This window comes from Nelumbo lutea, chromosome 3, assembly GCF_056320005.1.
Source record: "Nelumbo lutea isolate HS-2025 chromosome 3, American lotus-T2T, whole genome shotgun sequence".
Taxonomy (NCBI): Eukaryota; Viridiplantae; Streptophyta; class Magnoliopsida; order Proteales; family Nelumbonaceae; genus Nelumbo; species Nelumbo lutea.
Window position 1 is genome coordinate 112,048,233 of NC_142686.1, and position 26,769 is coordinate 112,075,001.

A 26,769-nucleotide genomic window follows, 5' to 3' on the forward strand; every position below is an offset into this window, starting at 1 on the left:
TTTAATTTTGGAGACTGTAATTAAATTGGTTCTCACATGCTCTCTTTCTTTCTTCCTTCTCTGGCAATGCACATCTAGCTGGCAATAGTGACCTTGAACTAGTGTCTCCTCTGGTTAAAGACTTGAGAGCTCTGGCTTGGCTTGGATTCTCCCCTCCTTCCCTACTTCCCCCTCTCTCTCTCTCTCTCTCTCTCTCTCTCTCTCTCTCTCTTCTCCCTCTCAAACCAGCCTCTTGAAGCTCTGAAAATTGGAATCTATCTTGGTTCCTCAATTCAGCTTTGAACAAGGAAAATAAAAAGTTGTCAGATCTTTGTTCTTTCTTTCTTCTTTCTTACAGATCCAAGAAGATTCTCTACCACTATGGGTTGTCAGCTTTGTGCCAACCGGAGGTTCAGTTTTTGTGCTTGAAAGATGGCAAACTTCAGAGGTAAGGAGAGAGAGCCTTTATGGGTTCCCGTGCTTTTCCACTTTCAGAGCTTCTCACCGTTGTTTCTTGAAGGAGGAAGTTTTTTTTTTTGGTTGAAAAAGGAGGGAGGTTGTTGGGAGCATGGTTAGGACAATTTTGTTGTTTCGTAGTGATCGTGGTCATTTTCTCATTCTCAAAGCTTATTTATTAAGATCTCTCAAAGCTTAGATTTCTGGACTCTTTGTTGGGATTAATTTTAATGTAATGGTTGGTGCGGTCCCTCTTTAGGTTAAAGAGGTTTTACATATAAAAGCTTTCTTTTGTATGTAGGGTTAAGGCTTTTTGGGGAGAAAAAGTGAGAGAAAAATACAAAGTTCTCTTGGGGTAAGAGTGGGTTTTTTCTCTTGTTTTTGTTCTTCAAGTTGAGAGGAAAGGGAGAACAAGTGTACAAGGGTAAGGGTTGGTTTGGGCCACAAGTTGCAAGGTACTTGTATTGTTCTCAAATTTTCTTTCATAGTGAATAATAGATTTCGTTTCTCCCGTTGACGTAGGTGGTAAGGTCGAATCACATAAATCTTTATGTTCTTTATAGTGCTTGTTTTATTTGTCTTTGCTTGGATTTCATCCTTTTTGCTGCTATTAGGTTTCTCGTGGCTGTTATTTTAATTACCTTGTGATTTTATACTATGGGTGGTTGTTGTGAGGCCCCAACACTCTTTCCCTCTTTTTTAATTCTTTTTTTTTTGTTAGTGCTCTTCTTGCGACAAAAGCAAAGGTTGAGAGAGGAATCCATCTTGAGTCCAGGTAGTTTTAGTTAAGAGGAAAACATCAAGGCCATAATCATGGTATGTGAAGTGAAACTCAAAAAGAAGGAAAACAATAGGTTAAATAGGTTTTAAGAGAAAAAAGGGTAAGAAAAAGAAAATATAAAAAGTTTAGTGGGGTATTTTGGTAATTTAACACTTTCTATCATCTAACTTAACGGCCAAGGGGGATGTTTGTCCAACAGCTAAAGTTAAGGGGGTCTTTGTCGCAAAGAAAAGTACAGGGGGACTTTGTCACTGACCCCATAGTACAAGGGAGGTCTTTGTAATTTACCCATAATTAAATTATATAAATAATTTATATATCTATATACCTTATAAAAACAAAATATTTATTTTTTATTTATTAATTACCTAAAATAATTAATTGGTCAAATTTGAATCAAATCGAATGTTCGAATATTTAATCGAATTCAAATTCGAATATTAATTTTTAATATCCATTGGATATCGAATCAAAATCAGATATCAAAATTTCTAATGGAATTCAAATTTGGATATTGCCAAATTCGATATGTTTACACCCCTATCTCTCTTGTCTTTCTCTCCATATTATGGATTTTGTGAGGTCTATAGTTTTGGATTAGATGTAATTATTGATGATTGGTGAGTGGATTGTGCCTTTTGGCTTCAAATATATATATATATATATATATATTGCTCCACCCAACTTCAACCATTAATGAGCCAAGTACCTATAGCATTAGGTGTTAGGGCTACCTAATAGTCCCTCTCTTTTTTAGTCATATTTTGGAGTGGGTAGGGCCAAATGGTCAATCATTGTTTTGGTGAAAATTTTGTATCCATCTATAGATGGATACAAAATTCTGTCCATGTCAACATGTCTCTCCTTTAAGAGAAGTTATTTATCTATTTATTCATTTTTTGCATTTTTTCTTATTTTCTTTTGTTCTAAAAAATATATAAAACAATAATCATTGCTCAATATTAGATTAATAAAACTACACATTATTATATTTAAAAAAGACATTTAAGAGAGAGAGTGACATTTGAGTTTTCCAATGCCTCTTATTTTAATTCCACTTAAAATAAATAGTAACAAAACTTAGTACATATTAAAAATGTGTCTCAATTCCACTTAAAAATCAAACTTAATAAACAACAATAAAAATAAGAAATTTAAATATAAAAATATTAATTGATAGTTTTAATAATATTATTAGATAATTATGAGTTGAGACCTTTATTATGCAAAATGAACTCATTAAAAATGATAAAATTTAATGAAAGTTTAAAATGAAGAACCCATTTTATTAACAGTATTTTATTGCAGAAATTACTGAATAATAATGAAAAAATACCAACAATTAATTAAAAATAAGAATTTAAATATAAAAATATTAATTGATAGTTTTAATAATATTATTAGATAACTTTGTATTAATGCATTTTTAATTAATTAATATTTTTTATGAGTTAAGATCATTATTTTGCATAATAAACTCATTAAAAATGATAAAATTAATGAAAATTTAAAATGTAGAACATGTTTTATTGACATTATTTTATTTCAAAATTACTCATATGCAAAAATTACTGAATAATAATGAAAAAATACCAATAATTAATTAAAAATCCAAAAAATTTTGAAAAACCTAAACATAATTAAAATACAAAAACATAATTAAAAATATTGAAAATTAACAATATTTTATATTAATAAGGGTATTTACTGAAAATAATTAAAATGTACAATTAATAATATTTTATTATTAAAAAATACCCAAGCCAAAAATTATTGAAAATTAATTGTATTTTATTAACTATGTTATTTATTTAGTTATTTAATTTATTTTTACTAAAAGCAAATGCAAATTAACTTTGTAGTGACTAATATGCAAAAAGAAATGCTGAAAATACTACAAATTATTGAAAAATACTCGTATGCAAAAATTACTGAATAATAATAAAAAAATAATGCATTTTAATTATTAATAGTAATATAATTAACAATAATTATTTTTAAACCATCATTAACAATAATTATATTTTGAACTATAAATAGTAGAAAATTACATTTAATTACCAAAAAGTTATATTTAATTACCAAAAAGTTACATTTAATTAGAGCAATATTTATGAAAATATGATAATTTCCAGAAATTAATGTATTTTAAAATAAATATAGTAATTTAATAATTACAATATTTTATTAATTAATAAAAAGTAACAAATTGTTTATAACTTAAGCAAGTATTAGATCTATAAATTTGAAAGCTCAAGCAATTATTTTCTTTTGAGTTAAGTCTAGCTGAGATATGCACCGTGTTCACACATTATCGGGGATAATTAGATTTGAAGTCTAATTGGGTATCAAACTTTTGGAGTCCAATGATGTCTTTAGCGGATAGGGCCCAAGCTAAATAACCCCTAATAAGCTCAACTTAGAAGTTATATGCATATATAGTAAATATTATTATATAATATTTAAATAACAAATTTTATATTAATATAGATAGAAATGTTATATATATTTTTATACTAGACTAGAATTAAATAAAATTTTTAATTTGTAAAAAATCATAGTTTTGTAATTAACACATGCCTCTTTATCAATAGAAAATGTGCAAGCTCGAGCCCAAGCCCATCCCTTATATAAAGCCCAAAGTGTGATATGTACACAAAATGTCTTATTTTCAATTTACTTTTATAAACTAATATTATATTAATTTAGTAATAATTTAATGAACTGATAAGCTAATTTATATCTCCTAATAGTAAATTGATATTTATTAATAATTTAAGAAGCATATATCTATATATATATATATATATACACATATAAAACATAAGTACTTTTTTATATATGTAATAGTATTGGGCGGAGTTTATTTGAGAAAGCTCGAGCTCGAGCCCACGGGCCTGAAATTTTGTCAAAGCTTGAAAAATAATGGGTCAGGTTGGGCCGGGCCGTCGGGCTACCCAACCCATGAATAGGTCTAATTGTATACATAAAAAATCATACGAAATAAAAATTTAAACATCTTTTTCATTTTTTTTTAAATTGACCTCTCATAGCTTGGTCCAGTCCGTGGTCTGGCCTAGCCTAAGGCTCGACCCATGGACTAGCCTGGCCCATGGCATGATACGGGCCCGTGCAGGCTCGGGTCGTGGGCTGTACTGAACCAACCAGGTTGTGGGTCGTGCTGTGCCGATCCAACATGACCCGGTTTTCCCTTTTACTTGAACCCGCCCAATACTGGGGACGGGGCAAGGAAATTTGAGGATTTCCCATCCTTGATGAGGAGTGGGGTGCTTTGCCCCTAAACTCGCCCAACATCGGGGAGTGATTGCCTTGCCTTGAATCTGCTTGACACTAGGGACGGGGCGGGGATGGAATAGAGTGTCTTGACTATAGGGTGCCTTGTCCTGAACCCACCTCGTTGTCATTCCAAGATAATTGTTAAATATTAGTGAAATTAATAAAGATGTTAGCTTTTGTAATTATTTTTATTTATTTAAAATTAATCAATATTTTATTTAAAAATAATAATAATTATTAAAATTACTACAAATTATTAATAAAACTAAATTTATTAAAAAAGTATTTATTCATATTAAATTAATAATAATTATTTTTCTGTAAATCAACATTAAATAAAAAATACAACTATTAAAATTTTAAATATTAATAATAATTTTGAATACTTTAGTTAATTAATAACATATTTTAATTATTAATTAATAGTAAATAAAATTATTATATGAAACCATGAACCCTTCGTTGGGATTAATTAAAAATAGTATAGAAAGACCAGTGCAGAAACAGGGGCGTTGCGAGAATCGAACTCGCTACCTCTCGCACCCGAAGCGAGAATCATACCACTAGACCAAACGCCCAGATGAAATGTTTGTTCGATTGAATTTAATATTAGTATGTTTTCTAGATAACAGTGTGCCCCTTCTCGAACGGTTTACTCTTCACAGTTTCCCTTCCTTCCTTGTCGAACGAAAACCAAATTGAGTAGCTCCCCGGCTCCTCCCTCCGGCCCTCCCCCAACAAAAAAGGGTTCTATCAAAAACCAAAACTATCCATATTTAATTGTTCAATATTCTTTTTCGCTTTGGCTTCGTCCTTTGGTCCTTCTTCTAACATCTCTGCGGATTCAGAATTAGGGTTCATCTTTTCTCGACCGGATAAGCTTAGAGTAAGTTCTAATTTTCTTTGTTATCTTCAGAATAATTATTGTTCTTATTGCGTGATGCTTTGTGAAGTTTGATGCCTGTTATTCGTGTGACCTATGCATGTTCGTTAATTAATTTCTAAAGTATGTACGAAAAGAGTTCCGGGCTTCAGTCGAATTAATGCTTTGGTTTCCGAAATATTTTAGATTTAGGTCGTTGTGAAGATGTTCTCAGCTCATTCTGTATCGAACTTTAGATAAAGCATTTATACTCCGTCAGGTGTCTAATTCGTTCCAGTTAAGGATCTCAGGATTTTCTAGCGATGGCTTCTGGCAGTAATGTGAGTTCCTAGACACAAACAATTTAAACAGTTCTGCTTTCTTTCTTATTCTATTATTATTATTATTATTACTATTATTATTATTGTTATTTTTTGTTTATTGATGTTGATGCTGCTATTATGCTATATATGAACAGTCAGTTGGGGTTGATAATACCTTCCGAAGGAAATTTAACCGAGAAGAGTACTTGGAACGAGCTCGTGAGCGGGAGGCACAGGTTTGCTCATTTCACACTATTAAAGAAAATGCCTAGTTCCAAAAGTTATTATCTACTTGTTTCTTTTCTTCTTTTTTCCTACTTATCTGTTTACTCTGATTTGTGATATAGGAGGAGGAAGGGCGATTTAAATCCAAAGGTAAGTATATTTGGTTTGATTTCCTACTTCTCTCTGCATTTCAATGGCAAAAGTGGAACTGTATAAGATTTTAAACAGTTAAAAATGCGGTGCTGTAAATGCTTTTTTAGGGTTTTGGAGTTCCTAACATCTTTGATACATGTGCAGCTAAAGCACCTCCAGTGCAAAGGAAACCCTTAAAGCACAGGGACTATGAAGTAGACCTTGAATCTCGTCTGGGAAAAACTCAGGTAGGCGACATTCTTTTGACTTTCTTAATGACCTAATCTTTAGATTTTTTCATGCCTTATTTTAACCATTTTATTGTCTTCCAATTGTTGAAACCTTGATGGTCATGATCATGAGAATAACAATTTCATTATTAGAAGCAGTTTTTGTGTAAGCAAATGGTTTAAGATTTGAAAATTGAAAGCCACTTGTCATTTATGTTGAGGGGCCGATTGTATTCTGTTTTCTGGTTCTCTTTAATAATATTTACCTTATATTTTTCAAAAAAAGAAAAGCCATTTGTCAATTAAATTGCTTAGTTCCGTTCTTCTTCTTCTTCTTCTTCTGGTTTTTAAACTTTTATCACTTTTTTCTAATATTTGAAGTTTGAATTTCCCTGATCTGAATTTGATGTACTTCAAAGAAATTTAGCTAACCTGGGATCAAGTTTCTACTTCTGGTTTATGATGCATGATATTTTTTTCTACAGGTTGTTACTCCAATAGCACCTCTAAGCCAGCAGGTACTTTCTCAGCAATTGCTCTTTGTGAGAGAAATATTTTGGTATTGGATTCTTGTTGGTTCATTGATAGTCATTATTATAATGCCTTTTCTGGTATAATTGATGAATATGCTTTTGAAATCAGTAGAAATGAAATGTTTCAAATGTAGTCATCATCTCTGTAAGCTTATATGCCGGAGGTGGCTTTTTGCTATCTTAGTTTTGAGATGATTTTCTGCTTTCTACTTGTTTTTGCATTTGCCATGGCTTTTTTATTCGAGTTTGAGGATTCCCTTGAAGAAAAAATTGAATTTCATATATTTGAGTTTTTGATTTTTGAATGGTATTAGTTGTATTCGAGGGGGGTAGATATTGCAATGGATTCATTTTTAAATTTTAGAATAGTAGCAATAAATTAATTGAACATTTTCATGTTGTAAAGCTTTTTTCTTTGGGAACAGAAATAGTACAGTAGTAGCAAAAATTAAAAAAGAAGCTGCCTCTAGCAACAATAAACACAATAATTATACTTAGAATAGGGATAGAAATTTGACCCACCCCTTCTGTGGCTCCACTGACCCTGCCCTTGTTGGGGTGGTTTTTACAACTGTTGACCAGGGTCAGGGTGGGTTTTGGGTAAACCCGAAATTCAGGTGATGGAGGATGGGGCGGGGATGGTATTTGTCCATCCTACCCTGAGCCCAACCCTGGCCCTGCCCCAATTAAACCAAAAAAAAAAAAAGGTTACTTGATAAACAACTTGGTCAAATTTCAATATTGAGACTTGTAAAAAAAAGTAGGAGAAAGCCAACCCAAAATTAATGAATGAGACCATGGCTAGGAATGGCTGAGGGGGGGCGAGGCAAATTTGGGGATCCGGAATGGGGATTGGGCTTTAATTTCCAGCCTTGTCAGGGTATAGGGTGGGGTACATGTGTCCGGGGTCAGGGTCGGGATATGCAAAAACTGGCCCCACCCTGCCCCATTGCCATTCCTGGCCTAGAAGGATCAGTAAATGAAATTTCTTAAAACCAACTAGAGTAATAATGGTCAGCGTACCACAAAAGAGTCATGCCATTAGCTTATGCAAGATTATCGTAATGCCTTGTACATTCAAAAAAATCAAAGTAACTTCCTAGTCTCTTAGCATAAAAAGCTTACAAAAGTATTCCAAGTGCCTATAAATGTATTCTTTGGAGGTAGGAATGTCAGTGGGTCACATTAAGTGTCAAAGCTGCACTTAGCTGACCCTATTGGGTTAGGGTTGGGTCAGTCCTAATTGGGTTTTGGCTTTTGGGTTGGGTTCAGGTCAAGGTGGGCCCGTTCTAAATCCAACCCATTGATGTTGCGGCTTGTTAACTCCTACACAAAATGTTTGAGAAGGGAAATCAACAAGACTGAATGTGTTATCCATGAAGCAAAGGATAACAAGATAAGTTTCCTTCTTGTCCATGAACTAAACATATTAAGTTATTAACGAGCTGGTGGAATTGTCAACCTATTATCTTTCTGTTTCTGATGTCCCCTGCTCTAACACCATAACTTGTACTCCTCCTTCGATCACTGGTTTCCCTTTGTATCTTTGTTCATTGCCCAATCTCTATGCTGATATGGTGGCCAATTTGCAGTTTTTCCTTACTGGCATGCTGGGTAGGAGTGCAACTTGGGGTGGGTCAGGTTTGAGCATTTATTAAATTTTGAAAGGGCATGGCCTGAGGTCTTGGGCCTGATGCAGTGTAAAATCTTTAAAGCAGGTACCCCAAGTTGCACCCCTAATGCTGGGCTGGTTTTCTTGTGGGTTTGGTGAGTTTTTAAGGTTAACGAGTGATTGATTAAATGTAAAGAGCCACTTAAAATCTTAGTGGCACTTGGGATGATTTTCATGAATAGGTGGAACCTTGCAGGAAATGTGCATTTATCCATTCTTTGGTTCATAATGCAGCATATGCTTAATTTTAACTTTTAAGTTGAAAGCCGGTTATTATAACTATATGGAAACTGAGAATTAGAATATTCATGATCTGTCAGTTTTTTTTTTTTTTGTGTTAAATAAATTAAACGATGGTAATAGTAATCGTGATGGGCTATTTATTCTTTGATGTTCTTTATTAGATATCCATTCACTTTTATTTTTTATTCTGTGTGAGTTAGCAGTGGACAGGAATAATGTTGGTGTTCTTAATTATAAAAAAAATGTTGGTATTCTTTGTTTCCTTAAATGGTGAAGGCTACAATTGATGTTCAATAATAAGCCTTTGAGTGGGAGATCTTGTGGATTTGAGGTTAAAAGATTATTTTCTTCATTTACTGGGTTTTACTGTTGCTGTCAATGCCTTAAAAGCAGTGATTTATTTGCTTGTCTGTTGTAAAGTTCTTCTGGGTTTGTGCCAAAGATTTGGGCTAGAATGTTTAGGCAAATGTTACTTAATTTGGCTGATATGTCTACACTCTTGAGATCAATCGTTGTTCTTTCAGGCTCTGTACTACCCTTGAGTTAGTGCTATATTTTTTCTTGTTTATTATTTAAAGTAGTATTTTTGAAGTAAATAATAAATTAGGAATTAAAATTTTATGGGTGTGTGTGTTAATTCCCATGCTCATCTCCTCCCACCCGCATTTTCTTTTATCATTGTTGATTGTTGGAATCACTTCTTTTGCAGGCTGGGTACTATTGTGCAGTTTGTGAATGTGTAGTAAAGGATTCTGCAAACTACTTGGACCATATTAATGGGAAGAAACGTATGCCAACTTGCATGCTGGCTTACTGCATCTACTTTTTTCTCTATTAATTAGCGTTTCTCTTCCTGTTTCTCATGGTTTAATTGGCACCTTTTAGATCAAAGAGCTTTGGGTATGTCTATGCGGGTGGAACGAGCATCTCTTAAACAGGTAACATGAGTCATGTAGATATGGAAAACTGGTAAAAACCTCCAACGTGAAGTCTTGGAAAAATCAAGAATTAAGGTTTGGAGAAGCTGCTTTTCTTTTTTTCTTTTTTAATTTCTTTTGAAGGGCTACACAACGGGGGTAGCCCATCCCCAACCCATAACCCCCCAAACCGAGGTGCAGGCGGGATTTGATCCCAAGTCTCCGCTAGGACCAGCGAGAGACCTTACCACCCCGCTGGTTGGCACCTTGCTTTGGAGAAGCTGCCTCCTATATCTGTTGTGCACATGGTATTCATGTGGTAGGGAATCTGGACTCATGGGCTAGTTCAAGGGAGTAGGATATGTTTGCTGGCTTGGGCCAGTGATGATGTTAGCCCCAGTTAACCTGATGTATCAAAGGTTTTGATTCTTTTGAATTAAGAATGGACGGGTCTATTGGCCTACCTTGTCAATATGAAACCAACTAGTTTGTGAGGATCTGTCTGGTTTGTACGCAAATGCAATTGCCAAGCTAACCAGCCAACCAGAGGACTGGTTATTCTGATTCACATATTTATTGGTTGACCACACATGGTTGTGAACATTGATAATGAGGGGATTAGGGTCAATTGTTTGGTCTAGGACATATCTTAAGGTTGCAAGCACCAATCCCCCTGTCATCACCAAATAAAGTTGACCTTAGTTGGTGCTCTGGCATTTTCTGCATGAATGGGCTGCTCTAGACACAAATCTGTTTTTTCATGCTTGTCAACCCAACCATTGCACTGAGCAATGACCCCTAGAAAAGGAGCTTCAGATTCTTTCTTGAAGTACAAAATGTTACAAAAAGAGATCAATTGGATAAAAAAAAAAGCAATCTGTACGTCTAGAACACCAAAAATGTCTTAAATAATAGAGGTTCTGTAACCTGGCCTGCTTTCTTAAGCCGTGAAGCATGGTTGCATTTCAGAGGTAATTTTCTTGCGCATTTTATGACTGAGATTAGATGGGCAAGCTGGCAAGGTTCCTATATGTTCAGACATCTTACCCCTCTTCACCAGCCAAGTTTCAGATAATGAGATATTTGCCACATGGTTACGAGAGTCCTGTTTTCTGTTCTCTCCTTTGTGTACATAATTATAGTATTCAGTGGTTGGTGTTCATGTGAGGAGGCCAATCATGGCTTGACATGGAGAAGAAACCCCATCCATGTGGCCAGATTCCAACCAGATGGATGGTTTGCCATGGCCACAGCAATCTTCTATATGGCCCCAAAAGAAACTGTCCCAACTCCTAACAAGATAAAAAGGTTGTGCCAGAAGACGACCACTGAGAATCCTAAGAAACAGGCCAAGGTCATCAGAATTTGAGACTCCAATGCCATTGGGTCTGAAGTATTGCATGTATCTTTGAGAATGTGTGAGACATTCTCTAAATTATATCATATTGAATACCTTTTTTATTTTACACAGGTTCAGGAACGATTTGAAGTTCTTAAAAAGCGAAAAGTTTCAGGCAGCTTCACAGAGCAAGGTAGGACTTCAGATGTTCTCAATTTATTTTCTAATAATGTTCAATTGCCTCTCGACTAAGTTACTAATCTTGAAAACCCAAAGTGTATTTCCATCTTTTTCCTTCTATGACAATGCCTTGTATTTTCTTTGTTACCTCAGAATCTTGGTTCAAATCTATTTTACTGATGGAAATGGACAGAGGGAATACTGACGATAAATATATTCTGATTTCCAGATCTAGATGATCGGATCTTGAAACAACAACAGGAAGAAGAGGAAAGGAAGCGCCAACGCCGAGAAAGGAAGAAAGAGAAGAAGGTAAGCAGTTCTCAATAGATTTCTTTATAGTTATTTGCTTACACCATATAAGGTGAGGAAAGCAAGTGGGAAAAGAAAAACAAGAGAAAACACAATGGTAATCACATGTGCATTCAAGCACACGTGCATGCACACAAAGAGGGACAGTTTTGCTGAACCAATTGTCTAGAGAAGGGATTTAAACAAACTAGGAATTCTACATATGGATGGATAATTTGCCATTATTGTTATCCAAACCTTATCCCAACTATATGGGATGGCTACATGAATCCTGTTTGCTATTCTGTTTTAGTCATATCCATTTTAAATTATGAACGCATAAATCATTTCATTCTAATTTGATCCATGTTCTTTTTGGTCTACCCCTAGCCCTTCTAGCCCCTTCACCTTGCAACAGATTTCTTCTTATGGGCGATATTAATAGTCTTCTACACATGGATTGAATTATTCATTGTTTGAACTACTAAGGGAAAGGTCCTGCATGTTGGTTGGTTATGGAACTAGGGACCATGAGGTGGACTAGAAATTAAATATGTGGTGGGCAATCAGGATAACTCTTATCTGATGGATGGATTGGGTAGGCCCACAACAACTTTTGACACGACTATTATAGGAAAGGTTCTCTAGGATGAAATTGCTACCCCAGCATTGTGCCATTACCTACCATATCCTACAATGTCTTGTGTATTAGCTTATTTCCTCCCCTATGCATGGTTACACCGAGTCTAATGCTCTGTAATTTATGGTAGTTGTCTCATTTTCTCATACTATTGTGTATAATTATTATATTGAAATGGTTCATTGCTGTTTTACATCTTGGACCAGAAAGAGAAGGCAGCAGAAGAAACTGAGGAAGTAGACACTGATGTAGCCGCCATGATGGGGTTTGGAGGTTTCCGTTCATCAAAAAAGTAGAATGGAACTTGAAATTTGAAAATGACATATTTTCCGGACCATCTCTTTCACTCCTGAGGAGGGTAGCTGTGCTGTGCCCCAAGCTCCATTCCGGAACTTCTGGTATATATCTGGGATATCACATAATATCTTGTAAGCAACAGCCAGGTCCATCAACAATTAACATCGACGAAGGTTTAAGTTGTATATTTCTTTTAATATTGTTGTGTTGCTTATTGACCATTAAGCATTTGATGGGCTTTGCCTGGTGTTTGAATATTTTTCTTTTCGTACGTCTCCCTTTCTGGAGTACTACTTACATTGTCTTTATTCTCTTGAAACACGGAAGGCAGTTCTTGCAGGTTGTATAGGTGGACCTATTAGACTCCAAAATGAACGCTGACATGGATAATGCTGTAGAAGTAATACTTGCAAAGTGGTTGTTCTTGACAGTTCCAATCCTACCCGCCTTTTGTTTGTGGTTTTAGTCTGTTTAATCTCTGGCTTAGTACTAGATCATATTCTCATTGGGTATTAACCCAAGAGGAATGCATGCGTGGATGCTACATATATTTGTCGTTGGTGGCATTGTCATTTCCAAACCTAACTTCAACTGAAATTGCATTAAATACATACAAAGGACAAAGGGGAGAAAAGAACCAAGGAAGAATCAAAATACAGCAAAAGCCAATCGATGAACATCATAGAAGAGATGACCAATCAGGTATATTCAATTATTCATCAAAATTCACGGGGTGTTTGATTGATCAAGGCCTCTTCCCTTCCGGTACCATGTCTTTCGGGTATCGTAGAATTTCTCCAGTTTAATTATCAATGCATTAAAATGGCCTTATTGCGTGCTTTACTATTCTGATTATGTTTTGATAACTGCTGGATTAGGTTTGATGTCGACAAGATTCTGATTTGAAAATTAACATTAGTTACAGACTTACAGGCTTACAGCCTATTTAATGCTCAATGCTGTAAAGATTTTAACATTAGTCTGTTTGTTCAAATTTTTATTTAATATGTTCCAATTAAGGGCGATCCTAATCCGATTCGTTTATAATTGGACCATATATGGATCCACATCCATCCAATTTTTAATTTTGTTTCCATCCGACTCTGACAATGTTTAAATATATTCTATAGAAAAAAATTATTATACTTGTGTTAGTAGAGTTGGTTTGAATATTGTTTATTTACCAGATAGTTATCGGTTTTAATCTTAATTTTGTCACTTTATTAATTTTTTGGGCTCCATCTTTTTATCACCTTATTAATGATACATAACAGTGTCGTTTTTTGTTTATTACTTATGATATATAACATCTATTTTCATTTTTAATTAATTTATTAACACTATGCAATATCCTAATCTGATAAGAATCCAAAATAAATCCAGTGATAAGCCGATTTCAAGTTGAATATTAACCGGTCCTTTTTTATAGGTAACGGATCAAATTTGGATATGGATCCATCTGATTCAAAACAATCATTGCCTTGTTCTAAAGATTTTTTTTTTATTTTTTATTTTTTATTTTTTATTTGAATCTTTCTAGCAATTTTGTTTGCCATTGAATTTTTGTCTCTGACAATCCTTGAGCTTTGCAAAATAAAAAAGCCATTTAGGTCTTAAAAAAATTTAAAGGGTCATTTTTACTTAATTGAGTAAATTAAATAAACAAAGACAATCGATCTAAAGTAAATTAAGCCAATTAAGCAATGTTTTAAAAATCAAAATGAAAAAGGAATTGCTTTGGCCACCGGTTTCCGGTTCAATTGTTTGCTGAATCAATCAACTCATGATGTTTCGAAAAATAAAAATAAAACATGACCCCAAAACCATTCACCATGTTGAATAGTTTAGTGGTTCAGCTGTTTGTGTTAGTGAATTGTTGACCAAGTCAACATTTTTTGAAAAATTCTGGGCCAATTATAAAATGGAAGTGGATAGGCGATTGGTTTTTCGGCCGAATGGTTCAATGGGCTGGGTTAATGATGATTTTAAAATCATGCAATTAAGTGAATGAAATAATTACTTAAGTAAATTAAGCTAAGTAAATAGAACAATTGAAGAAATTAAGCTAAGTAAATAGAACAATTGAAGAAATTAAGCTAGTTAAACTAAAAAGGTAAGCTAAGTCAACTGAGTGAATTAACTAATTGATTAAGTCAATTAAGTAAATTAAGCTAAGTAAATAGATCTATTAAATTAAATAAGTTACACTAATTAAGATAATCAAGTAAATTAATCTAACTAAATATAGTAATTAAATAATCAAGGCTAAATAAGTAAATTAAGTTACTGTTAATTAGGCTGAGCAATTTGGTTTAGTCGATTAAAAACCAAACTGAATAAATTGAAAATTTAAAAATTGATTAAAAAATAAAAACCAAACTGAATTATATAGAACTCAAAATAATCGAATCTGAAATTCTGATTCAGTTTTCGGTTAACATCGAATTTTAATAATATATAATATATTATAAAATATGAAATCAAATTTTGTTATATTATATATTATATACAAAAGTTTGGTTAATTCAGTTAATCAATTTTTAATTCTAAAAACTGAAACCAAAATATTCAAAAACTGAATTAACCATAAACTGAAAACCAAAACCGAAATTTTCGATTTTAACTGAATAATGCTCACACTTACTGTTAATTAAGTAAAATAAGATAAGTAAATTAATATACTTAATTAAACTGGGTTACTAAGTTAGCTAAACTAATTAAATACATTAAGCCACTATTTTAAAAACTGACCTAAAGGCCAAACCATCTTTGGCTCTGGGTCACAGGTCACTGGTTCGACGGTGTATATCTCTAATGAGTTCGAATGGGCTACACATTTTGTTGTTACAATGTTGGCTGAACTTCCATCTGCATTGTAACACGTCGCTCTTTTGGGGAAACGTGTAAAAGTAACAAGAGGTGGGTTAATACTCCCGTTACTCATTTTCTTTCCTTTTTCTTCAAACAAAAAAATTGAAAAAAAATCTTTTGACAAGTCCTCTCTGTCTTTGTTTCAGGGAGGAAGACTTTGAACAATGAAGAGAGCATCTCAATGGGTAGAAAACTAAATAGAATTTGGAGTGAGCGGTGGAAGAAGACTTGAAGAACAGTGGTAGAAAAGAAGGTTTTTGGCAAATCCTGTATTCTCTATTCTTCATATGGAAGACATACACACACACACTCTCTCTCTCTCTAGGTTCTTGGGTGAAAGGATTTGAATAGGGTGAAACTTATTTTTTGAATGGGTTTTAGACTTTTAGGGCAAAAGGTTTTGAACAGGATAAAACTTCATAAATAGTTGCTTGGCCAACTATTTTAGTCCTCTTGCCCAGTTGCCCCTATGGCAATTATGTCGAACCCTTGAACCTCTTCCTCTCCCCTTCTCTCTCATTTTTTTTGGCCTAGTGTCTCGTTCTTTTAAAGACTCTTAATGTATCATATTGCACAATTAGTTGAAATCTCTCCATTGTGCAATATACTAAATAAAGTATAAATATTTTTTTTAATAAAAGCTAATACGGTTTGATTAGTATCATATAAAAAATCTATGGGATTTCAGAGATCTTCAGAGTTAATTAAAACCTTCATGTATAATTTATTAGAGTATAGGGTCTTGTTTTGGGCAAGAAAGACAACAAACTATTAGGGATTGTGGAATGGGTGTGATATTATTTAGTACGGTCTGGTTAATAAAATTTGAAGCCTCTCCTCTGTGATTTTAGAGATATTCAAAGACATTTGAAGCCTTTATTCACAATTATTTGGTACTGTTTAATATGGTCTGGTTAATACCACATAAAAAATCTATGTGATTTTAGAGACGTCAAAAGCCTCCAAAGCCTCCATGCTCAATATTAAGGTATATGGGTTTATTTTGAGTGAGCCATAATACACATTGTTTGTGGGAACTAGGAATACTCTGTATTTGTCCTTTTTGAACAATAGACAAATAATTGGAGAAACAAATACTTGGGCAATAGAGGACTTCAAGAATGTTTTATCTGTTCATCGGATGAAAGACATAAACTAATTGTTTTCTCTCTTTGAGCTTTCGGGCGTGGGTGAAAGGTTTTTGATAAGGTAAAATTTCATAGACTTTTTTAAATGTTGACCCACCTCTCCTTACTTTTACATGTTTTCCCAAAATATCAACGTATTACAATATGGATGGAAGTTCAGCTCGCATTGTAACAAAATTGGATCAAATTCGAATCACCCTTGACCTTCGGTGGTGTCAAATTCGAAGTGGAATTGGAACATCGAAAACCATTTGCAAATTTGCAATGCAGGCTTGCAGCTTAAGTTTTGCCCCATGGATTGTGAAGTGATAAAGCACATCAGCGACGGTATGCATCAATGGTGGCATCAATTCCCAACTGGCACCTTCCCCGACATTACTTTGAACCTACAAATTCTAAACGTGGGCTGATCGGTCATTCTCCCTTTTAAGTTATTACCGTTACTCAAACTTGGCGCCATGTGATGTGATGTGACCCCTACTTCAAAATTTAGGTACTCCGTTATCCGGTTGGCAACCTCTGTAAGGGTAATCGGAAAATGAGCAGATGCTGCCGGGAGGCAGAAAGGCGAATCCTTCGCCTCCTCCACGGTCATACTACTCGCTTACAACTGACTCAGGTCCATGCTCACTTCCTCCGCCATAACCTCCACCAATCTAACCAAATCCTTGCTCATTTTGTCTCCGTCTGTGCCACCCTCAACAAAATGCCCTATGCTCGCCTCGTCTTTCTCCAAGCCCTAAACCCTAATCTCCTCCTCTTCAATTCCATGATCAAAGGCTACTCGATCTCGGGATGCCCCAAAGAATCCATCCATCTATTCGCGCTCATGAAAAACCGAGGAATATGGCCAGACCAGTTCACCTTTGCCCCTTTGCTTAAGTCCTGCTCGGTTCTTTCTGATTTCAATCTTGGCCGGGGAATACATGCTGGGATCCTCACTGTTGGCTTTGAATCCAACAGTTCCATTCAGATAGGGCTTGTCGAATTGTACTCTAGTTGCCGCAGGATGGAAGATGCTAGGCAGGTGTTTGATGCGATGCCTCATAAAGATGTGATTGCTTGGAATTTGATGGTCCGGGGGTTCTGCAATGCGGGACGTGTCGAAGTTGGATTTGATGTTTTCCGACAAATGAACCAACGGAACATTATTTCTTGGAATTCCATAATCTCCAGCATGGCCAAGAGTGGCCGTGATACTGATGCTCTGAAGCTTTTTCACGAGATGTGGGATGAGGGTTTCAAGCCAGACGATGCCACTTTAGTGACGGTATTGCCTGTTTGTGCTCGTTTGGGAGCTTTTGATGTAGGGAGATGGATCCATTCTTATGCTGATTCGAGAGGACTTTCTCGACAAGTTGTTTCTGTAGGAAGCTCGCTTGTTGATTTCTATTGTAAGTGTGGGGATCTGGAAACAGCTCGTAAGGTTTTTAATGAGATGCCTCGGAAAACTGTGGTTTCTTGGAATGCCATGATATCGGGTTTAGCTCTTAATGGGCAGGGTGTGAGTGGAGTCAATTTATTTGAGGAGATGAAGAGGCAAGGAATGGATCCTAACCATTCAAGTTTTATTGGGGTCTTTGCATGCTGTATTCATGCAGGATTGGTGCAGAAGGGTCAAGAGTTATTTGATTCGATGATCAAAGAACACCAACTTGAGCCCAAACTCGAACACTACGGATGCATGGTTGATCTTCTTGGACGTAGTGGGTTTGTTAAGGAGGCCAATGATTTGATCAGAAGCATGACCATGAAGCCAAACGCTACTATATGGGGTGCACTGCTAAGTGCTTGTCGAATTCATGGTGATCTAGAGCTTGCAGAATTTGCAGCTAAGGAGCTCATCAATGTGGAGCCATATAACTCAGGTAATTATGTCTTGTTATCAAACATTTACGCTGAGATGGGAAACTGGGACGAAGTTGAGAGGGTAAGGGTGTTGATGAAAGACAGCAGTGTGAGAAAAGCTCCGGGGTGCAGCTCGATTGGGTAATGAATAATGAGTAAAGAGAATGGAAAGATGGCTTGCATTTTGCAACAAGCAATAAGTTGTAAAAAGAACTCGGAATAGAGTGTGCTTGCAGAACGTATATAACCCAGTATTCTTTCCTGTTAGATTTGTCTTTGAGGCTGAGCGTGGCACTTCATTTTACCTGATGGGAAGAATGGGAAGAAGGATTGGAACTTGAAAAATGAAGTAAAATTTCCAAAACAATAGAAACAAAAGGAACCCGGTATGGAGTTTGCTTGCCAAACTTTGAAAGACCGAGTTTTCCCTCTTCAATATATCTTTTTAGGTGATATTTCTTTGTAAGGATGTAAAAGTGGCGCTTCGAAATTCTATTTCCAGATGTTAAGTGAAGAAGTTGCACGGACACATTACTTTATGACACTGAAGAATTGTGGCCATATCCAATTACTCTGTGAAAATGAGATAAGGAAGTCATTCTGGGTTCTCCCCTTTCAGTCTGCACTTGCCAGCTTCTCTTCATCTACTTCAAAAGCCTTCCTTGCTTGTTTCAGTTCCTCATTCATAGACAGTAGCTCTGTACAACGGTGAAGTTTTGGCGAATCCTGTAGCATCAAATACAAACTAGTTAATGTGATCACCTTGTACAAAGTACAGGGCCACTATTCTCACTTATTTTGTTTGGGACCCATTATCTGGTAAATTTAGTTTAGATTTTTTATTCGATTAAGAGATTAAATTTGGATTTATTTCTAAATAATAGCTCAGTTTATCAGGAAGAATGGATCTCAAGTGAAATTTCAATTAGTTGGATCCCATGCCATTTCAATTTTTATTTTAATAAAGTTCAATTAATAAATTTAGTTTAGATTTTTTATTCGATTTAAGAGATTAAATTTGGATTTATTTCTAAATAATAGCTCAGTTTATCAGGAAGAATGGATCTCAAGTGAAATTTCAATTAGTTGGATCCCATGCCATTTCAATTTTTATTTTAATAAAGTTCAATTAAAGAGGTGGTGCCATTACTAATATGGATCTACACAATGTGAAAGCAAGTATTTTTGAAGTGTGGAGGTAACTACTACCCCTGGCTTTTTTGAGAGTGGAGGTAAGCACATGCCTAATAACATTTCTCTCAGAATAGATGCTTTTCTTCTGAAAGAAGAGATGACCGTGTGTCTGATGAAGAAGCCCTCTAGCTCACTATATTATAGAAAAGAAAAGATTTAGGAGGAAGGGTGTGAAAGAAGTTTAACAATAGATACCTTTCGGATAAGAAATAGGAAGTCCTCAGTCAAAAGCTTCCCCCTCTTAGATGCAGTTTCTTGGGCTTTGTGAACCTATAGAAAACATACAACATAAGATGATAGGTTATAGCTGCAAATGAATATGATTGTAAGCTGTTCAAAAAGAGAATATGGGAGGGAAGCAAAAAGAGAATAGTGTTGTTTACCAAATCTGTTACATACTCAACAACAATGTCCTCCACAAGTGTAACTGTTTCAGGAAGTGGCTGTGAAGGAGCAAAAAGCAGTTATAAAGCTATTAATGATCCAAACAATTGCTATTAGGTCCAAACATGGGCTTGAAATATTTCAAGTAATCATACCCAGTAAATATTTCAAATAGCATTGCTAAACTCCGGTTAAATACACATAATGCATTTAAATTTGGTCAATTTCCAATTAGAGGTTTAAATTTGCAAACTCATTACAAGAAGCAATTCTGGTAAATACAGAAAGTTATCCATTATACTAGGTTTCTATGCCGATTAGTATATCCCCTTGCATAAATGTAGGGGATTCTGACAAATACACACTTTCTTCTCTTCAGAAGGTTCACTAAAAAGGAAAGAAATTCATATAAGTATCGGTTCCACAATGACTTAAGCTTATATAGTGTTTCACAGCAATGAATCTTTAGCCCAGTAGAAACTTTCTTCTCAGTAAGTCACAAGGTGACCTCTTCTTGTCCCATGGGACAATATTCATAAACTATGGAGGAAAATCAGTAAATTCAATGAACCGAGTGGGTCTTGTACCATTACTGCCTTGGCCCCTGGTGGGCTATGTGACTAAGGCAGCCTGGAAACAACGGGGTGACACCCAGCAAGAAGACCATGGACAATCAAGGTGATCACAAGGTATGTTTTGTCTTATGTACTTTTTCTTACACTTTACACTACACCATTTTCTATAATAAAAATTAAATTCTATTAATCTGTTCTATATGCATGTTACAGAGAGAGGTAAAATGTGGATCAATATTGGCAACCAAGAAAAAAAATATGAGTACAAAAAATAAAGAGAGAAGAGAAAAAGAAAAATGATTAGGACCAAGAGGACTACACTTATCCAAAGGAACATGCATATAAAGTGCATTATTGTACTACTGTGTACATAAAATATCAAAGTGCATTAGTACTTTTTTTTTTTGCATAAACACCGACACTTGAGAGTATCATCCAAATTTATCAAGTTTCAAGTTCTTTGGTTTTCTTATTTCTAGGCTAGGCCTCATCTAGGAAGTTCAAACACCAGGCATTGCCCAAATACCTCAACTAAAATGGAAAAATATAATTAGGACATATTAGACCAAGCACAACATTTGTAAGAAGGGATCTGTTACAAGTTGAAGGGACTAGGAGGGGCAAGGGTAGACCAAAAAGGCCATGGGTTGAAATAGTGAGAAATGATTTTAAGTCTTCATAATTTAACAATGGGTGTGACACAAACAAGGAAAGGATCAGAATGAAATCATAGGTAGGAATTTAGGAATAACTCCAATAGGTGATAAAATGAGAGAGAGAGAGAGAGAGAGAGTAAACTAAGATGGTTTGGTCACCAGTATAGAAGACCACCAACAACTCTAGTTAGAAGAAGTGATTTGTTACAAAGAGGAAGGGGCTAGAAGAGCTAGCGGTAGGCTAAAAAGGACATGGGTAGAAGTATAACCGACAATTGACATCGCTTTAAATAGAACAGATTGGCTAAATGGGATTCATGTAGCCTACCCCATGTACACTAAACAGAGCGGATTAATAAACCAGGATTCATATGAGCTAGACCAATCAAGCAGAAGAAAATAGCTCAACTATTGAACGTCAACTCAACACTCAATTGTTTGGGGTGGGCGACATGAATCCTATCCAATCATTTTGCTCCATGAAGATCCATGTTTTTCAGAGCACGAAGACAATAGCTAAATAAAAAAGACCCTCTTAATAAAAGTGGCACTTTTAATTCCTTGAAAGTTTTATATCTTTAGACAGACAGACAGCTCCACTTTTCCATCTGTTCATCACGAGATGGAAACCTAGACAAGGCCACATCAAAAGAGTTCAGGTCAGCCGACCCTCCTATTGCTATTGGGTACTTTCATTAACAACACGAAGAGGATGGAAAGAATTTGGACATGAAATCATTCAAAGGCCATGATGAAATCTCAATAAATAACACAAGAAAACCTAAGTTACCAAACCGATGAAAAAGAACTGAACTGTCGCAGAAAGATACGCACATTGGGGTCATCTCCAAACCCATACATCATGTGCTGCACTGTAACACCATTTCATCATAATCATCGAACAGATATATCAGTCACTGATTAAAGTTTCAAGTGAGATGTAATTAAGAATTCACAGGAAAAAGAATCAAAAGGAATTGCTTACGGTCTTTCTGAAACACGCCTCTCTTCCGCTTGAAGGATGCGTCAGTCGGCAGCAAGGATCCAACTTTGGTCTTGGTAGTGGGTGCGGTAGATGAGTTATGCATCTCTTCTCCCTGAATTACCACAACCCATTAAAGAAGAAATAAGCCAAAATCGATGACACAAACTGTTTGTGTAAATACTTGTAGAAACAGAGAGCTGTACAGTCAATAATAATATTATTGAACATTGATGGCCAGAGTAACCGAAAAAATACGACTATCTTACCTCCCTGAAAATTGAAATGAGATGGACTTGTTGCTTTGGTCCAATAACCCTGCTAACGTTTCCTTAACTCTAGTGTAGTGAATCCCCAAAACAGCGAAATTTCTGGTTGGTACAGAATTAATTTAAGGGAGAAGTACAAAAACACACGATGCAGGGAGAGACACGATACAGATATCCAAAAGGAGTTAATTTAAAGGTGGGAACCGGGACGGGATTGGGATTCTCTGTTTCTCCACTCTGTCCCTCTTAGTGTCCTTTCATTCAGGGAGAGACACCTGTCTTGATGCATAATGAATCACGCCTCTCTTCTCTCAAAAGTCAAATCCCTACCCAGCCACTAAAGGATTGAACTCAAAAGTTCATTCTTCTCGACAACCTCTTCGAAGTTCGAACATCTCAAGTGTGATCACAAGCGTATAAGATGTTTGCCTTTAGTAGCATCGTTGTCACACAAGATCGAAACATTCTATATCATCATCAGTCTCTACGAAAGCTTTGAAAATGTCCGTATCAAGTGCATAAAGACGATGAACACGTTAGTCTGGCTCTGTGTAAACAATGCTCTTAAAACAATTGAAAGGAAGGCAGTATTTGTTGTTCTGAAAAATGCCCCAATTTGGTTTGGTTTGAACAGATAATCATAAGACTCAGCGACAATGCACAGCTCATTGCTTGTATTAACAGCCCTAAATGGGAATGGCTCTGTGAAGTTTTCTTTCTCTGTTACCGTTCTTGCATCAAAACTGATCTCATTCAATATATATTTTGATGTTTCACTCATACTAGTTTTAGATGATAGTCCATCTCTCTCTCTCTCTCTCAAAAAAAAAAAAAAATTGATGATAGTCTGTCTGATGAGTCCGATTTGAATCCGATGAGACCCCATTAAAATCGATAAGTTTCTGATAATCGGATTGGAATTTTGGATGTTGCAGCATTCCCACGATGATCTGACCTCATTTTATTTAAATAGAACATAAATTAACAAGAATATCGAGGTATATCAGAAAAAGAAAAGAGTATAGACACTCGAAAGCAAAAGCTATGTATGGTACTCGAAAAACTCAAAAACCTTTTCACGAGGATTAGGTTTTTGAGCAAGAGAAAATGGGAGGAGAGATAAAGAGGAATTTCAAGCAAAAAATGGTTTTTGGAATGGAAGAAAGACAAAACAAAGGAGTTTTGAAAATGGGAAAATTTTGAGAGAGGGGTGATTGTTTTTTTTTTTTTTTTTGATTTTGGATAACTATCTTTACATCTCAAGGAGTCTTAGGTGTTTTGTATTGTTATTTTCGCGGAAAAAACCCTCTTTTGATCTTAAATTACAATTTTTAATATTTTTTATAAATTAAAAATTTAAAAATTAAATTAAAAAACATAAATATTATATCTAAAACATATTTATACATGATTTATTACTAATGTATAAATATGATAGGATCTGAACCGTTCGACTTAATCAATCAAACCAGTGACCCACGACCCAAAACGAAAATGATTTAATCTGTAAATCGGTTTTAAAACATTGGTTCTATATATGTCGAATGTATTTTTATTACTTATTTATGGAATACATACATTATAAGGTAGCCTTCTAATTCTTTCTCACCAAGAGAACTAAGTATACATATATTGATGGATGTTTGTATAATGAGCAGCAGCTGGTCTGGTACGTAGTGGAAATGGCAGGCAGCATTAGATGAAGAAAGGAAGCCCAAACCCTAACACCAAATTGGCCACATACGAATACGATCGCGAGTAGCCGGGTTGGAGCGGCTTGTGTGCACCGGCACCGCTGAAATCATAATAATGGTTGAAGTAGGACTGGCCGTCGGAATTGTCCCCTCCGTTATCGCCGTTGTAGTAGTAGTCTTGGTAGTTGTCTTTATATGATTTGTCTTGGTACATGTAGTCCTCCACTTTAAAATTTCCTGCAAAAATAATCCACCCATGCCCATAGGCGGTAGGCCCCAGACCCAACATATAAATGTTAATTTCTGAAAATTGCTAATTAATTAAACTGAAATTTCAAGGTTTTGAAAATCGGACCGGATAGGGAACCGGTTTTTGAGTCAAATCTGATATGATTTGTCCGGGTCAATGGTTTAATCACCCAGATCAGCGGATTACTGACTAAGGCCTCGTTTGGTGTGTCTTGTTCGTGTGGTCTGTCAGCTATTTATAAGCCAGGTAGACTGTGATTCGATCTTTTCCCGTTTGATTTATAGTAAATTTAGTTGCCAAAAAGATGCGAGAAACCCAAAATGGATGATTTTCAGGAAACTCTAAATGGAGCTTTTGCATTTTTTTTTCTATTCGCTTTTATATAGAAAGACAGGCCTTAACTAAATGGGCTTTAGGTTGTTCAGATCTTAATTTAAAAGCTCAATGCGTCTTTTGACTGTTAGAACTACTATCGGAAGATCTTTCCAAAAAGACTTGACAAATAACCCCTAAATCAACAATTTTTGGTTAAAAAATGGTTTTAAAGTGAAACAGAACCAATTCTTGATTTTCTCGGTCAGATTTTAAAAACAATGAAATGAAAGAAATAGCCATGGTCCATCTCACAAATCATAGTGAAAGATCAGACTGGTTTTGCTCACCTCTCTCCCGACTGTAGCTACATCCAGCTTTCAGTGTGTGTCTAATGTCTCGAATTGTGGCCCGATTGTAGAAAGTGAAATGGTTTAGTATGTTATTGATACAACGGAGGACGAGCCTTGTTTCGGCCAGGCAGGGACCCTCGCAGAATGCGTCGGTTTTTTCTCTTGGGACATCCAAGTGCCCCCTATCTGATAGTCTGTAAGCCTCGTCACACCTCCTGTATATCTGTGTTAATTTATTCATTTCAAACCAATTTTAGAAACACAAACATCAAATTAAAATATAGGCCAATGCTAGCTCAATTAATATTTCCTGCTGCTGCTGGTGGTGGTTCAGCAAACAATATGAATATTTCTACGGACTACACACTATACGTTGGTTGGGACAGGTGTACGTACTGTTTTATCAGTCACCCTGTATAGCTATAATTGGTTGGCCAATGCCTACCACTCTATTACTCTGATTTCAAGCAAGGTTGGTTTGCCTGCAGGCTGCAGCCCATGACTTGGTCAAATTCGATTGCTGTTTGGAGACTGTAAATATATTGATTTGGCCCCGGCCCAATGAGAATAATCACACTATGAATCTAAGAACATGGAGTCGGATTTAGGGTTATTTGGTTTACACTTTATAATGTGGATTGGAATTAAAATCCTTTAAAATTAGAATTAGAATAATCTAAAATCAGAATTGAATTGGAATAAGTTGGAATGGGAGGAGAGGGGGAGATTTAGAATGATCATTCTCTCAAATGGGGAAATGCCTTTCCAGCAGAAATGAAAATGAGATTTCGATTCTATCCAACCAAACAGTATTCAAAATAAAAAATGGGTCATTCCAACTCCGATTCCAGACCTTTAATATTAATTTTTAGTTTATTGATCCCAGATTATTGTTAGCCAGGATAACAAACTTGGGAACTAAATCACATATCAAATGGCTTTAGTGTAAAGCTGGAACAGATAAGCAGCATGTTGGTTGGGTACATAAGCTCGATCAGTCTATATTAACTCATGGTGCAAATTAAGTGCAGTAGCTCTAAATGGGTTGCGAGTTACAACAGCAACCAACCAAACAGAATTCAGTTGTCCCCATGTAAATAGCTTATAGCTCTAGAAGAAGAAGAAGAAGAAGAAACAGATTGTAATGCATGATTTAGCATCTAACTTACATAATCCTTGTTGAAACACTCCAATGCTCTGTCCACGATTTCAGTCGGATCCACCTCTACAAATGCAACGAAACAGTATTAAACACTACTGAAAGCAAGAAAATGTTTAATCTAACATCGAGATCACTACCTGAGATGCAGCAGGAGACAGAAAAGAAGAGAGCTACAACGAAGAGCCAAAGTTTCAAGCTTGACATTATATGAGCTCTAGGTCTAGGAATTAACAAGTAGAGAAAACTGTGCGTAAGTCGCTCGAGGGCGCGCGGTGGAATGGAAGGAATAAGTACTGTTTGGTTTAATATATACAGGTGCTGGACGGGGCACCAACCGTCCAACCCAACTTCTTTTTCTGACCAAAACACCCCCAAGCATGCATCACTGTACCTTCCCTAGACAAACTGTGTCAAGTCTGTTCCGACTTTTTAATTTCTTAATTCGTGCATGCGTCAAGGTCATCAACATAATACATTCTCTCTCCTTTAAGCAAATTCAGCCATATGCCCATACAGCTTAGCTTAGAGCTGTCATATGGGTCGGGTCCGACCTGACGGATCCAAATAAACTGAACTGGTTCTAGTTTCAGGACCTGGTATCGATGGATCGGTTCTGGTTCCTGATTATCATCGGTTTGAAATTGATTTTTTTCCAACTCCGAAACAATTCAGGT

The 26,769-nt window shown here is 35.6% G+C and overlaps 4 protein-coding genes and 1 non-coding gene across 6 annotated transcripts; 2 read left to right on the plus strand and 3 right to left on the minus strand.

Moving 5' to 3' along the window:
- Nucleotides 1–5,019: 5,019 nt before the first annotated feature.
- TRNAP-CGG (transfer RNA proline (anticodon CGG)) lies at nt 5,020–5,091 on the minus strand. Its single transcript has one exon. It is a non-coding gene; the product is annotated as a tRNA-Pro (tRNA).
- A 52-nt stretch (nt 5,092–5,143) lies between these two features.
- LOC148867674 (C2H2 and C2HC zinc fingers superfamily protein) lies at nt 5,144–12,834 on the plus strand. 2 transcript variants are annotated; one of them, XM_088975087.1, is made up of 11 exons: nt 5,144–5,399; nt 5,583–5,716; nt 5,854–5,934; nt 6,046–6,073; nt 6,221–6,303; nt 6,771–6,803; nt 9,443–9,521; nt 9,619–9,671; nt 11,122–11,182; nt 11,399–11,481; nt 12,307–12,834. In XM_088975087.1, exons 2-11 carry the CDS (start codon nt 5,699–5,701, stop codon nt 12,394–12,396), a joined length of 609 nt encoding a protein of 202 aa, XP_088831213.1. In that variant the 5' UTR covers nt 5,144–5,399; nt 5,583–5,698; the 3' UTR covers nt 12,397–12,834. The 2 variants fall into 2 exon arrangements, with proteins under 2 accessions (XP_088831213.1, XP_088831214.1); XM_088975088.1 differs by having other exon boundaries at nt 5,149–5,399; nt 5,656–5,716.
- A 4,120-nt stretch (nt 12,835–16,954) lies between these two features.
- LOC148867675 (Tetratricopeptide repeat (TPR)-like superfamily protein) lies at nt 16,955–19,250 on the plus strand. The gene has a single exon (XM_088979842.1). The coding sequence runs from the start codon at nt 16,955–16,957 to the stop codon at nt 18,407–18,409; it is 1,455 nt and encodes a 484-aa protein (XP_088835968.1). The 3' UTR covers nt 18,410–19,250.
- Nucleotides 18,595–23,057, minus strand: LOC148867676 (transcription initiation factor TFIID subunit 13-like). Its single transcript, XM_088979843.1, has 6 exons — nt 22,325–23,057; nt 22,059–22,170; nt 21,908–21,945; nt 19,842–19,901; nt 19,654–19,728; nt 18,595–18,990 (listed from the first exon to the last, which is right to left on the minus strand). The coding sequence occupies exons 2-6, from the start codon at nt 22,159–22,161 to the stop codon at nt 18,880–18,882; spliced, it is 387 nt and encodes a 128-aa protein (XP_088835969.1). The 5' UTR covers nt 22,162–22,170; nt 22,325–23,057; the 3' UTR covers nt 18,595–18,879.
- An 801-nt stretch (nt 23,058–23,858) lies between these two features.
- Nucleotides 23,859–26,370, minus strand: LOC148867677 (uncharacterized). Its single transcript, XM_088980392.1, has 4 exons — nt 26,233–26,370; nt 26,103–26,158; nt 24,931–25,156; nt 23,859–24,255 (listed from the first exon to the last, which is right to left on the minus strand). Exons 1-4 carry the CDS (start codon nt 26,297–26,299, stop codon nt 24,020–24,022), a joined length of 585 nt encoding a protein of 194 aa, XP_088836518.1. The 5' UTR covers nt 26,300–26,370; the 3' UTR covers nt 23,859–24,019.
- Between the last annotated feature and the right edge of the window lie 399 nt (nt 26,371–26,769).